This window comes from Sceloporus undulatus, chromosome 5 (genome assembly GCF_019175285.1).
Source record: "Sceloporus undulatus isolate JIND9_A2432 ecotype Alabama chromosome 5, SceUnd_v1.1, whole genome shotgun sequence".
Lineage (NCBI taxonomy): Eukaryota > Metazoa > Chordata > Lepidosauria > Squamata > Phrynosomatidae > Sceloporus > Sceloporus undulatus.
The window spans coordinates 157778858-157794504 of record NC_056526.1 but is presented as its reverse complement, the minus strand read 5'-3'; the positions used below and the strand labels follow the sequence as shown (position 1 = coordinate 157794504).

At 38.1% G+C, this 15647-nt stretch overlaps 1 protein-coding gene across 2 annotated transcripts in view; it reads left to right on the top strand.

Moving 5' to 3' along the window:
* The window catches only part of FAT4 (FAT atypical cadherin 4), a 173298-nt gene that overhangs the window by 85593 nt on the left and 72058 nt on the right, over nucleotides 1–15647 (top strand). For both annotated transcript variants that reach the window (XM_042468500.1, XM_042468499.1), the window contains exons 2-4: nucleotides 6966–7097; nucleotides 11750–12011; nucleotides 15002–15352. In XM_042468500.1, the coding sequence (XP_042324434.1) occupies nucleotides 6966–7097; nucleotides 11750–12011; nucleotides 15002–15352 (745 nt within the window). The remainder of the gene's footprint in view (nucleotides 1–6965; nucleotides 7098–11749; nucleotides 12012–15001; nucleotides 15353–15647) is intronic.

The following is a 15647-nucleotide window of genomic DNA, read 5'->3' as shown; positions in this document are numbered from 1 at the left end:
AGGGTGCTTGCCAAGCATTTGTATCAGTTTGGCAGATGGCTAAAACAGATTTTAATGACTGAAAGTAATGCTAGCTACAGGAAGCTTAATGTAGGCTTTAAGGCAAATCACCAGACTTTACCAAAGGGAATGAGACACTGTCTGTAAGACTGAAGGTCTAATGTCCAGGTTATTCAGGTGTAAGTGCAAAATCAGGAGCCTTTTATATTGCACTCCATGCTAAGTTAGCAGGAACACAGATCATTCATACATATTTTATTATTATTATTATTAACCTTTATTTATATTTATATTTTCAAAGCATTGTATAATTTGACATAACAGTAATGTTGATAGCAACATAGCAACATTGAACTCATGTCTTGGACTCATCACCCATAAGAGGTACATAGACGTTAGGTACTTGGGCCCAGTTCACAGTGCTATATAGTTATGAGAAACGTACATCCACAATTAAGCACTGTATGTGGCATGCAGAGTTGTAATGCTGAGTGAAATGGCCAGGTACCCAGAAATTAAAGATAATGAGGGGTTATTTACTTTAGCAAGGTACCAATCCAATCCAATCCAATATACCTAAATCTAGCAAATCCTTGGTCCAGGTCTCAGAGGGAGAGAGGAACTGATGGACCTGATCCCTTTCCCCACCACCATTCTCTTCTCCTTTTGTGTCGTGTCTTTTTAGATTGTAAGCCTGAGGGCAGGGAACCATCTAATTAAAAATAATAATTGTAAGCCGCTTTGATATCCTTTAGGGTTGAAGAGCGGGGTATAAGTACTCTAATAAATAAAAAAATTAAAAAATACAATATTTAATATTCTGCCATCAGCATTACTGCAGGGTAAATTTAAAAACATACCCTACTCAAAGAAAGTATATTCAAGAGGTCTGAATGAAGTGGAAACCATCAGTCATGTCCTATTTAGATTCCAGTTTCTATTGGGACATTCATTTTACACTCATTACTCCTATTGTGCATTAAATTCCAGGCAGAGGTATTGACTACTATATGAAATATCTAACAGAGGATAGGGAATCACAGATCACTTTAAAAGTGGCCAAGTTTTGTAATATTGTTATATATTTTTTTCTCTCTAGGATGAAAAGAAGCCATTGTGAAGCACCTTTTGGATTTGGCTAGGCTTGGTATAACCCAGTGGGGTAACGCATGGTGTCACCCTCTCAATTAACCTCCTCCCATACTAGTAATGTTTGTTGTACTAATGTTACTCATAAATCACAATTCCCATATTCCACAGCCTAAATGTATTTACATGTACATAGTTTCATGTGGCTAAAGTGAAAACTTGGTAAGATGAGATTTTTAAAAAGAATTTAAACATACATTTTTAAATTTTTGAATAAAAAACTTGAGGCCTCTCCTTTCTCCTCCTACTCAGCCCCATCCCCCTCACATCATTTCTTCCACTAAATTCCACTGAAATTCCACTGCATTGGGGAAAAATGCATTGCAAGGTTTTAATCTAGGCATCCCGGTAGAATTGACATCCCTTATATCTTTAGCTCTGGATAACAGAAGACACTTCACTGTATTCAGTTGATTCACTTCAATACAGAGATGTCTTACACAAGCAGATGGGCACTTTGATTTGTGCAACGGAGCCACACCAATTCCTCATATATCCTCATCAGGTTGCAGACTGCATCCCCATTAACAGAAACTATGAAGTTATTGGGTGATTGTTGTTCTTCACATAATAGACTATCTGGTATATTTCACAGTATTTTTGTTCTGTGATAGCAAGTAAGACTTGCAACAAAATGTTTCATTGCATCCTCTTCTCATAAGAAGTATGGCCCTTTTTAGGGCTCAGAACCTTGGATAGAAAACAATAATGTTCTTTTGAAACAATTGATGGTTGGAAAAAAGTCAAGGGATAAAGGACATCTTTTCACCCACTCTTATTCACTTACTGTGATTATATATTCATGTTGAGTTTTTTTATTGCTATGTAGTGCAAGTCTGGGAGAGCTGCATTCACAGGACCTGAGCAGAGCTGTCATAGGGTCACCATAATTTGAAAGTGTTTTGACTACAATTAAGAACAACATGGGAGAGTTAGGTAGTAGCTTTGGAGAAGAAAAAGAAAAAGATAATTTCTTCTTTTTCCCTATAAATTTCCAGTATTATACAGGGAGAATTTATTCAGTCTGATGGCATACACACCACAGGTATCTGGAATTCTGAAATCTGAAATATTCCAATAACCAGAACTTTTTTTAGGGATGATTGAGATAATTATGCCTTTGCTTTCTGGTGGTTCAGTGTATACAAACTTTCTTTCATGCATAAAATTATTTCAAAATATTGTATAAAATGACCGTCATGCTAAATGTATAAGATGTATATGAAACATAAAATAATTTTGTATTTAGACTGGGGTCCCACCTCCAAGATAACACATTTTGTATGTATATGCCAAAAAAAAAAAAAAAAAAACCCACCCCAAAATCCAAAACAGTTCAGTTCATGAGCATTTCAGATTAGGAAGATTTAACATGTTTAATCACTTACAGCAAATCATTTCCCTTGCTTCCCCTCCCTCTATTTTCCTTACCTCTCTAGCAGACATATAAACTTTCTGTATCACTACTGGTTTCAAACCTACACATAAAGGATGCTCACACTAGATCTATCTGACTGAACCCACAACGGCTTAAACTGAGGGAAGAGCACACATAATGTCCCACAGGGGATTCTCTTAGATGTTCATACTATAAATTAAACATAAAATTCTAAACAAAGGTTTTTTGATCATCTATATATCTCCATTCGAAGCATATCTCCATTCGAAGCTCCTTATTGTGTAATCATGCATTCAGTCTCCATTAGATCTTCATGTTCACACATCTTCACACAAACAGAAGCCAGCCTTTCCTGGGATATTGGAGCAAATCTTTTGCACATTCCTTCTTTCTTTTCCATATTATATATTTCCATGATTAGGCTCCATTGGTTTGGGAGAGCTTTTAGCGCAGCAATTGTGGTTCATGGGATGAGGAGTGAAATGGGATCAGGGAAAAATTGTTCATCTGACACAGGGCCAGAAAAGACCAGCATGTTAAGCCACCTTCCGGACAATTTGGGAGTGCAGCGTTTACACGCCGCACACTCTCAAGATGCCTGGAAGCTACCCGGCAGCTCCCCAGCCAATCACACGGGGGTGATTTTGGGACACTCTGGGGTTGTGGCATTTACATGCCAAACCCCGCTGGAGTACGCAGAAGCTGCCTTGGGCTGCTTAAGGTAGCTTTTTACCAGCCCAAATAGGAGTGGACCTTTTTCTTTTTGCTCCTATTTGGGCTGGTTCCAGGGAAGATTGGGGCTGCAGTGTGTGGCTACCATGGCTCCATTGTGGCTGGCTTGGGAACAGCCCCAATCCGCCCTTTTTGGGTGGTCTGTTCTGCCCCAGAATCAAATAACTTTCCATGGGCAAAGGGGATACAATGAGATATACTTTTGTAGCCCTGTGCTCAGACTATTGGATTTAGTCAGCTCTACTCTCAAGATATCCATAGATCCACTTTTCTGTGAATGGAAACAAATAGTTATCTTTACATGCTACTTGCAGTGTACTTCCAATGTCATCAGTGAGGGATTAAATAGAAAATAATGGTATAGGTTCCACTGCATCAAATGGGATGTAAACTCATGAAATAGGATGCATTTTAGATAAGGATGTACACCTGTGTGGGGATGGGGACAGTTCACACCCGATATCCCCCCACATGAGTTACACCATCATGATTGACACTGGTCCCCTTGTCCTGAGCTCAGAGCAAGTGACTCACAGCAGTGGTCATGGTGGCCAGCACAGCTGGACATGCATGCAAAAAGCTCCCTGGTATTGAAATGGAAGGCCAAAGGTAACAGGAATATTGGGGCAGCTTTTGGACCAGAATATGTCAGACAGCTCCCAGCCTCAGAACTGAAACACACATGCTAGTATATATTCTAGAAAAAAGCAGAACTAGTTTTTTATTGATTGTTTAATCCTTCTGGAATAGCAAACAGTGAACTATTCAATTTATATTGTTTTGAAGGAATTCATCATTTTAAGAATATCAGATGTAATGTGACCATGTGCTAAAAACATTTTTTCTTTGACTTTTTGCATGTTAGTCATGTAGGGTTTTTGCATTTATTATATATGATTTATTTGTCTCCCAACATACTAGTTATGTCATATGGATCAGCTATATAGACTTTCTTTTAATGTTAGATATTTAAAACTCCAGCACCTTTGCCGAAAACTTTCCTAAAAGACCGCTTTTCCTGCCTAATTGGTTTTTGTTTTCTTTTCAAATGAACTTGTTAGGCCCCTGAATTTAAATGTGACTTCAGCATGAAATATTACTGCTGAATTTTATGAGGTGCATTGAATTTTCGGGATAAGTTATACAGTCATCTGTTATTTTTACTTTCCTACTTTTTAATCATTCTCATGCCAGACAGTTAGCCAGCCTTTCTTTCAATTAATTCTTCTCATGCTTCATGAGTTTTCATCATTTATGCTCCCTCATAATATAGCTTATTATTTTGGTTACAGCTACTTTAGAACAAGAAAGCTTAGAAGTGCAAAGTTAGCCAGATGAAATTTAAAAGCTGACAGGTTATTTAACTATATATTTACAAAGGGGCAATTGCACATAGTGAAATTGGGTTCTGGTGATAAAATGTCAACTTCTATCTGAAACATTAGCTGTGCATGATCTATATGGTATTAATAAATAAACTGCACAGCTTCACAGCTGTTGCACCTTGAAACAGTATCTGGTGAAATGTAATAAGTCTGGTAGTATGACTACTTGCTCTAGCTGTTTTAAGACTTGACTGGCAGGTAAAACTATAGCAGTTCATCTTTCATTTGAACATTTTCAGGATTGTTGTTTTTTATTGAAATTAATTATCACAATACTGTAGTGCTTCTTTTTTCCCCCTTTTCTTTTCTTTTTACAATGAACCTCTGAGGAAATTTAATTCTTTGAATATTAAAGCTGGTTAATTCCAGAGGCTTTTCTTGTGATCCTGTATTGAATGCTGTATCAGCAATGCCTATGCTAATTCTTACATTCAGAGGCTTTAACTTTTTGATTAAAGCCTCCAGGTGCAGATGTGGCATATGAGGTCTAGACCCAAGGAGGTCATTATTTATATCTAATTTAATGAATTCATGCTGAATTCACTGACTGATCTACTGACAGACAAAGAGTCTTTCAATGCCATTTCCCAAACTGATTCGTCCAACATTGTGTGGAGTATCTTTCAAAGTTCCTTGGTAGTGTTGGCACTTCAAAGAATTTGCTTCTGGTTGGGCTGATTAGACAAATGGGCCAGCTGCAGGTGAGCCACGACTGTTATTGAATAGTTGGTATATTTGGAAGGAGATGTCAGGAATTGGGTGAAAGAGAAGCCTGATTACTGGTTGCTGTCCAATGGTGCACTCACCGTGCCCCACCTTGGTGCACGTGCACCACTAATTCAGCTTGGACAGATGTATATAAGCTGTGTTTGAACTTTAGAACAAGCATGTGAATGTATGACAGCTAGAACAGTGGTTGGGATAATAGAAAAATATTACTTTTCCACCATAGCTAGACTCAACATACTAACATGAAGGTATGCATAAGGGACTGGAGAATAATAATAAGGAATTCAATGTATTTGTCAATGGAGATTTTGTTCATTAAATTTAAACAAGTTGCATTTAGATAAGATTGAATATATTCATTTTAAAACACAAAAAAATGTTTATACGTCTTTTCAGATAAACCTGATCTCATTGTGCATTGTTCCCATGCTCCCAAAATACACATATTTGTTGAAGGTTGTAAGACAGAAGTGCTGGCTTTCTTACCTGGATCATGTTCAGTCATGTATTTTAAGCCAGACCTGAGAGAAATTCATGTACAAGATGATGGAAGTGCCTAAGTACAATTCTGTTTCAGTCTCTTAATTTGTTTATCTTTGACATTTAATTTGTCCCTTCTTCTGTCTCCTCGTTAGTCTCACTAAATAATGTGGGTTTTATGTTTGTTCAGGGCAGCTCTGTCTCAGCTACTATACCATTATCTCCTTGGTGGTCTTCACATTTTGATGACCATGTACTGGTGGGAGCCCTGTGGGAATCTCTTGTTTTTACTATAGATATAAACCATCTGTTACCCATCTTTTTATTGGGGAATTATTAGTATGTGTCTACGTAAGAATGGAAACATAAACCTTTGTCCACTTAAACACAGTGTCAGCAAGCCTGTGAGAACTAAACCATCTTGCTTACACAGAAGGAGAAAACAGCTTTGGCAAACATTTCAGATGCTTCCATTAATGTCTGTTGAATCTATACACAGAACTTTTGAAAAAATAAAACGTGTCTGGATGTAAATGTTAACAAAGGGGATAGATCCAAAGGATAGCAAATGCAACATGCTTGTAGTATTAACTTTTAAAATTCCCAAACTAAAAGGGACAATCAGCATCCATTCTGATGCTAAATGTTGCACTCTTTCTTAGCTGCCAGACATGCCAATATGTAAACATTTCAGAGAGAATTTTACACCACCTCATCTTTATGTCAGACAGCATTTAATGGTTGAATGATCTTGTGCCCCAGGTCTTGGCAGCTATCCTCCAGGGGCCAACTTTGGGGGATTACATTGACAGTCAGTCAGTGGACCATGTCCAATGTAAACTAGACTAGGACCATTTAAAATCAGTTACTATCAACAAGTCAAATTAGCTTTATGATGGTTAGAAGTTTTTTCTTGAAAGATTTCATAACAGCATGGAATTTTAACAGACACAGTCTTGTTTGTAATTTTTGTTTGGGAAAAGTTCCTGAGCATTAAAATGTGCTCTATTTCCATGATCTAATATTAATTAATGTGCAATGCTTTAATGTAATAAACAAATCATGACCTTTCCCCCTTGTTTCCTCCATAGGTGGAAATAACTCTTCAAGATGTCAATGACAACCCGCCAGTGTTTCCCACAGATATGCTTGATTTGACTGTTGAAGAGAATATAGGAGATGGGTCTAAAATAATGCAGCTGACAGCCATGGATGCTGACGAGGTAGAAGATTATTATTTCTTTGAACAGTGGTATTATTCAAATTTAACAATAAAATTATTAGGTTTAAACTTACAGCTGTGCATTCCCTACTGGTGTCACTGAGAAATATGAATTTTGCCTCAGTCAGGAACAATGGAAGAGAAGAAGTATTTCATTTTATTCTGAAAATAGAGATCTATGAATTGTTTCAGTTATGTATCTTGTGTAAAGGTAATCCCTTAATATGAATGTCTAGTAGTAACCGATTTAGGGGGCATTGCTCATCTCCATTACTGAGCCAGCGTTGTCCAAGGACTGCTCAAGTGGTCATGTGGGCAGCATGACTGCACTGAACACTGTTATCTTGTGGGGATGTGTCTTGTGGGGATACTCAATACTAGAGACCTCAATGGGAAGTAAAGGCGCACTCCTACACAGACATTTTTCTTCTTACACCTTCTTTCACTCATGTTTTTGTATAGTTCTGTCCTATATCCATCTGTTAAAAATATAAATCTGTGTCTGACAATGCACATATGAGAGAAAGGAACATCAGAAGGTTGTTAAAAACTCTGACATACAGAGGATAAAACCCAGTCCCACTGAAATGAATGGGATTTATTAGTCACAACTAGTATAAGTCCCATTGATTTCAGTGAATCTACTGTTGATACGACCAATGTTGTATCTACTCCTGTAGCATCTACTTGGAATCTGTAGTATGGTGAATCAGGTATGCTTTCAAAAGTGTGGGTAAAATAACTCTCTTTGAACAACTATTCTCTAAATGTGTAAAAAGATATTGTGTAGGTTAAATAAGTAATTAGTAAGGTAACATTCACCTTAGGATATATTGTTTAAACTGGTGCTCTCCTGAATACTGGCTGGGGATGATAGGAATTATAGTAAATTATATCTGAAGAGCACCAGATTGAGAAATGAGAATCAATATGTAATTAATATAATTAGGATTTGTTGTAATGCACTGGTAATCAAAAAGTCTTGACTGGAAATTGCCAGATAAATCTTCAAAATATTTTGAATTTCACATCCCCCTTTGCCTACTTTGTAGCAATTACAGTTTACTCACATCAATATTGATAGTAAATAAATTTACAGCTAAATCGTATTATGATAAAAATTAAACAAATGTACAGTCTTATGAATTTAAGAATTTCTTCATCTTTTATTAATGATTAACTATTAACAGAGAATAAATTTGAACAATTATTACACTATGTTCCTGGAGCAATTATAGATTTCATTTAGATTAGGCATTTCTCAGTGTGTTAAATATATCTCTGTAACTACTCATTGTACTACCTGAAAGAAACGTAGAGTGTAAGATTTTGTTCTAAAAAATCTTTTCAATTATTTGATTATACCTTTTCAGAGTGCTTCATAGGCATCATGTAAAGCTAAAGCAAAATTGCCACGTCGGCAGTAATAATAATTGTTCTTGTTATTCTTCAAAACCCTCATAAGGGTATTACTTTTTTAAACAAAGTGATTTTATTATATCAAAAACTATACAGACTTACAAAATGTCGCCTTGTAATACCCTGTTTTTAATTGCTAATTTTTATGTATTTTATTGAATTGCTGCTTTCCATTTTGTATCGTATTTTATACTAGGTTGTGATCCCGCCTCAATCCATCTGGGAGAGGCGGGAAATAATAATAATAATAATAATAATAATAATAATAATAATAAAGTTGTAAAATTGCAAGTATTTGAGCTTTGCAGAACTTTTTATCAAGAAACATGATAACCAAAGCAAAACACACACAATACAATCAGGAATGAAGACATTTAAGTTAAATTGAACATGAGTGGGAGTTATTATTCATGATGAAAAACTCTTCATTGGGTACTGTGTAGGACTAACATTGGATTTTACCCCATGGAATCTACAGTATATTAGTTTTTATTTGAAAACTGAAAGAAAGAAGAGGCTACGAACATTTGAACTAGGCTCTAGTGTATACTTGGATGAGTTCAGTTTGAACCTGGTCCTCTCTTAAGGTCTTCTAAAAGAAAAAGAAAAAAAATATGTTTGATCCTCTAGTTTTTGACAATAATACCCAAACCCAATACCATCTTGATCCCAGGGTAAACTGGTGCTGAAAACGAAATCACAGAAGAAATATATACTTAATTTGAAATTCCATTTCTCTTCTTCTAACAAATATTAAAATTGATAAGATTGTACAGTCATCCCTCCATATTTGCGGCTTTGATTATTCATGGATTTCATTAATTTGTTCTCTCTAGGACTGTCTAGGTCCTCCAGTGCAACTCTGTGGTCATCTTTAACTAAAAGTTGCACTGAAAGACCATTTGTAGCTACTCCAGTGCCATTCTATGGTCAGTGTATGTTGGACATTGACCACAGAGTTGCCCTGGAGGACCTAGTGATTCCTAGAGAGATGTTCTCTCAGGTAAAACCAGTGTTTTTGTTATTTGTGATTTTTCCATATTCACGGGGGTCTTGTTCCCCTAACCCTAGTGAATATGGAGGGACAACTGTACTTGAATTTCTATTATAACAAGATTAATATGTATAAGACTACTAGTAGAATTTTATTCAAAATTATATGGGGGCTAATAAGTAATATGTCAGTCAAAATCATTTTGCTTATCTTATGCACTGTATCTGTTCATAACTACTGCACTGTGGTAGATTTTTATTCATTTTGTTAAAAAGGATTTTTCATGGAAACAATTTCAGCCAGTCAAGAACCTTGCAAGCAATGCATTGGATCTCAACTGACTCTTATTTGACTTTATGATTACTTTATTATGTTGCTGAAAATACTTGCCTTCATGCTGTCATCATTTAGTATGTTCAGAGGTAGAGCTAAACATTCGATTTTTAGTTAAAGCAGTCAAACAGTTTCCCCAAACCCAAATGAAGGCCTGAATGTCAGAAGTATGAAAGTTCAGTTTGAAACACATTTGTGTCACTCCTAGAAATTGGCATGCATGTAAGTCATAGGTAAGAAATATGCATTCGTCCAGTTGTTGTTGAACTGAGATTATCACTAGTTCAGAGAGTGAAATTAAATGATATAGCTGTGTTAGTCTGTAGAATAAAGTATGTAGAGAGATCTTGTAGCACATTTGAGACTAAGTGAAAGAAAGAAGTTGGCAGCATAAGCTTTCGTAGACTTCAGTCTACTTCTTCAGATGCTTTTGGTGATCCACCAAAAGCATCTGAGGAAGTAGACTGAGGAGCTGAAGTAGATTGAGGGGCTCTACAGACAGGCACTTTGTGCTGGCCTGTAGGTGGAGCCATGGTGCAATATCCACACACGGGATGTCATGGCTCCACCCCTTTGAGCCATAATGTTGTGTGCCCTTCTAGACAATGCAGCGCCAAAAGGGAGTCCAAAAGCTGTACCGCCGCACTATGACACCCTTTCTGGGGCATAAAAAGAACCCACTATTTGTGGGGGGATTGCACTGGGTTGGGGCGTGGCATGCGGTTGTCACATCCCCAACCCAATACTTCTAGGAGTGGCATACAGCCGCCCCTTATGGTCTGTCTGTACAGCCCCTGCATGTAAGAAATCCCATGCTACCAACCTCTTTCTTTTAGTTAGTCTCAAAAGTGCTACAAGGTCTCCTTACATACTAGTTCAGAGAGTAATGCAGATAGTAAATTCCAGTAGTAGGAAATGATGCAAACATATCAAGGGCTACACATTCTTGTTTCTAACTGCTGTCAACTCAACTTTGACCTATGATGACCCTATGAATGAGAGACCTCCAAGCAACCCTAACTTCAGCAGCTCTCCTCAGGTGTTGCAGGCTCAATGTTGTGGCTTCCTTGATGGAGTCTATCCATCAAGAATGAAGTTTTCCTGTTTTCTTATTGCCTTCTACCTTACCAAGCATTATTGTCTTTTCTGTTCATGATATGGCCAAGTACAACAATTTAGTCATCTTGGCTTCTAGGGGAGAGTTCAGGCTTGATTTGCTTCAAGACCCATTGATTTGTCTTTTTAGCAGCCCATGTAAACTACAGAATTCTTCACCACATTTCAAATGAGTTGATATGCTTCCTGTTAGCTTTCTTCACACTTCCTTTGTATGGGTTTTCTGCAAGTATATGGGAATTTCTCACAAGTGCAGCACATTTGGAAGACAACACATTTCTCTTTTTCATCTGTGTTAGTGTATATAATGTATGATGAACCAAATTCTTGCTCTGTGAAAGATTTATTTAATGGAGGAACCTATTCTCTCAAGGTTTTAGAGGTTTCCTGCATTTAAAACACTCCCATAACTTAATATTGTTTAACTGATCTGAATTTTTTTTCAATATAAAAGTAAAATTGGTAGTTTTCTTATACAGTGGGCCCTCTCCTTATGTAGGGGATCTGTTCCGGACCCTCTCCCTGCGTAAAGGAAAATCTGCATATGTTTGCACCCCATAGGAAACAATGGGGTGTGTGCACGCAGCAGCAGCACGCCATTATTTATATTGTTGCATGGCTTCTGCGTAAGCAGGAAGCCATTTATAGTTTGCCCACGTATGATGCAGGCACACTGTATCTTTGTTCCAAATCAACTGCTTTGTTTTGATTAAAAATGTTTGGAAGGATGCTGAATCCCTTACTGTCAGTTTGGCTTAAAGATAACTCTCTTTGTTGTTGCCACTTTGTAGGGGGCAAATGCTCTGGTCACTTACACTATCATCAGTGGTGCAGATGACAGCTTTCATATTGATCCAGAGTCAGGAGAGTTGATAGCCACCAAGCGTTTGGACCGAGAACGCCGCTCCAAATATTCTCTTCTGGTTCGTGCTGATGATGGTCTACAATCTTCAGATATGAGAATAAACATCACTGTTAGTGATGTGAATGACCATATACCCAAGTTCTCAAAATTATGGTATTCTTTTGATATCCCAGAAGATACCACTCCAGGTAAATAAAAGTCATTATTGTTTTAACTTGTTATCCAGCTTTTAAAACATACTTACATAACATACCGTAAACATTAGCATATTAGCAGTTGAAATGCAATATATTGTGTTGTGTCAAAGAGCCATGCATCCTTCTTCCCTGAACTTTATTCAGGAGGTGCAAAACATGTGATATTCTTATTTCTTTGGCAGAAAAATAGAATGCAGAGTGAGTGAAAACACCTGTGTCGACTATAGTGCTTATCAACCATTTCTTTCAACTACAGAAAGAAATTTCAACCCAGTAAGCAGAATAATAGATCCTGAGCTTTTAAAATTTTTCATTACATATGAAGACTACCATACATACTTGCATATAACTTGACCTTTTATATAAACTGAGGGTAGGTTTGAGACCAAAATTATGAATTTTGGTATGATCCATGGAAAAATGTAGGACGTATAGCAAAGGATGTAAAAGACAAAGCAAAGAAAAATAATGCTAAAGAACTTACAAAATTCAGGAAGGCAAAGCTGTTTATGATCACCTTAAAGGCTGGATGGATGGCTATAGTAAATGGTGGCTCTGTGGTGTGTGTGGGAAGAGGCCAGGTGTGACCAGGGTTAAGAAAATGTGAGAGCTTAGTCCATCTGGTACTTAGTGCATGTTAAAAAGAATATAAAAGCAAAACAAATAAAATTACTATGGCCCAGTATAGACTGCCGGAAAACGGCGGTCTGGGGCCAATTTTTAGGGCTTGGGACTGCATGCTCCTGAGCCCTACCACACACCGCCAGCACCATCATGACTCAGCCCCATCCACATGGTTGCGCCATGATGGTGTAGACATAGTGCAGCATCCAAACGTCATTGCACCATGCGTGCGTCATCAGTGTGCACAAGTGTGCCAATGGCACAACAGTGGCTCCCCACTTTTAGGTGAGGTTTTTTAGTCCTGATGGAGGCTGCACCATTTGGTTGGTGCAGCCTTCTTGCAGTATAAAAACAGGCAGCTACAGGCTGTCCTTTTGGGGCAGTCTGTTGAGCCCCTATGTTAGCAGTGATAAGAGCCTTTAACTTTAATGTGACTCCTGATTTTAACTCAGGAAAGCCAACAAACATACACAGATGTCATATTCTAATCCTTCAAAACCTGACTCCTCAGTGCTGGAATAACATCACTGGAATCCCCTTCTATGAGTAGAATGGTGAAAAGTGAGAGCTTAGTCTGTCCTGGGAGAACCGAAAAGAAGCACAAATCACTTCTATTCTCTCAGCATTCCTTTGAAGAGGAAGTGCCAAAGAGCGGCCACTGCCACTATTTTCCTGCTCAGCCATTCAAAATGGCCAGAAGTGGTGCCACAGTGGAGAGAGTACAAGGGTAGGTACTTCTTTTATAGTTTACCAGATGGACTAAGCTCTCACATTTCACCACTCTACTCAGAGAAAGGGATGTTTCCTTTTTGATAAGAATTAAGGTATAGTACTTACATTGACCCATGGATAAGTCAGGGCAGGTTATTTAGGTCTATTTTGTAACTAAAATTTCTTGACATATGCACAAATATATATTGTACTTGAAATTTGCACATTGGAGGCTACAAAATAAAGTTTTATGTTCTCCTTTAAAATTTCAGACTTGCACTGTCAGAGATCTATGTATAAACAAGTCTATAGGCTTTTTTGAAACATAGCTATTCCTCAAAAGATTTAAGGTCAAAGGAAATGATGCTGTGAAGTTGTGGTATGTTCTATCCAACCTCTTCTGCACAGAGTTTTCACCTTTTCAATACCAAATGTCCAAAACAAACATTAAGGTCTGAAATCCACATTGGAACCCTAGCATAGGAGGTAGAAAGCGTATGAACCCAATTTGAATCAAACCTGTAATGCCTGCAATTTACACTCGTCCCCCGGGTTACGAAATTAATTCGTTCCGGCGCCATTTTCGTAACCCGGAAGTCTTTCGTTAGCCGAATCCCCATAGGCGCTAATGGGGAAAAGCCGCGGCTCCGCCGCGGCTCCATTTAAAATAGCGCCGGCTTTTTTTCGCAACCCGGGGAAACCTTCGTAACCCGGAAATAATTAATTAAATGTTTTTTTTTCGTAACCCGAAAAATTCGTAACGCGGCGCGTTCGTATCCCGGGGTACCAGTGTATATTGCAAAATAGTGGCGGGTTACAGACCGCCATTTAAGACACGCTCCGCGCGTCCTAGGGTTAGGAAGGGGTGTGCTAGGGTTAGGAAGGGTTGCCCCTTCCTAATCGGCCCCGTTCCCAACATGCGCGGAGCGCGTCCTAAACGGCAGCGCCCATCCACATGGGCGCTGCCATTTTTACGTTGTGGACGCTGTGTGTCCAGACGTGGCGCAGCGGAAGTGACGCTGCGAGTGTGCGCCTCATGCCTCACGGTGCCACTTCTGGGGGCCAAAAAGGATTGCCATCTCGCCGCTCCTTTTTCGCTGCGGCCGGAAGCCTCACGGTCTGGCCGCTGGGGCTTCCCGCCGCAGAGAATGGTGGCGGCCGGAGAACGGCCGCTTGAGGGTGGTTTGTAATGCGTCAGTGAGACATAATGGAATATTAAATCAATTGATCACTTTCCTTACACTTTTACACAACCTCCTACATTTGTTGGATTTTTAAACAATCAATAAATATATTCTGTCACATTTAGAATTAAACGTTGTTGCTTTAAAAATGAAAGAAATGAGTAGAGCACTTGCTCTGCACACAGAAGACCCCAAGTTCCTTTCCCAGCTTCTACAATATATTTTCATATATTTTTACCACCACCACTCCATGGGGAAAATGTATAAATAATCTTACCCAACAGGAATATTTTTTTAAAAAATTCTTCATTCTTGTATACAAAAATGAAATAAGCAATGACTTACATTCCTCATTTTGAGATATATGGTAGTTCCTATGTGAAGATTAAAGTTCTGTTCCCAAAACTATAGCATTGGATGATCCATGTTGCTTTTTTTTATTTGTCACTTGTTGCTCTCTAGGTTCTTTAGTTGCAGCCATCTTAGCTACTGATGAGGATTCTGGTGTAAATGGAGAAATCACATACACTGTGAGTGAAGATGATGGAGATGGAACATTCTTCCTAAACCCAGTGACTGGTGTATTTAACTTAACTTGCATGTTGGACTATGAGATGCAGCAATATTACATTCTTACAGTTTGTGCAGAAGATGGAGGTGGACAGTCTACCACAGTCAGAGTTTATATCAACATATTAGATGTAAATGACAATTCACCAGTATTCAGCATGGATTCTTACAGCACATCTTTGATGGAGAACCTGTCTTCAGGATCTACTATCCTCATTTTCAATGTAACTGATGCAGATGATGGTATGTATTTTCTCATATTTTAAATGTCTTTATTTTATGCATACAGATATACCTCAGTTAACAAAGCCTCTGGTAAAGAAACTCCTTTTTGCAAAGTCTTTTTATGGCTCTCACTTTTCCTTTTTGTCTAGGTAGAAGTTTTTTTAGTAGCATCTGCACTGGGAGGATGATGAAGGAAGGCTGGAGAAACACAGACTTTTAGTATTACACTGCAGCTGTGTGACAATAGTAAACAATACAAAACTGGGAAAGAATAGAATTCTAGTCTTGCCAATTCTACTCTGGCTATGTGTGC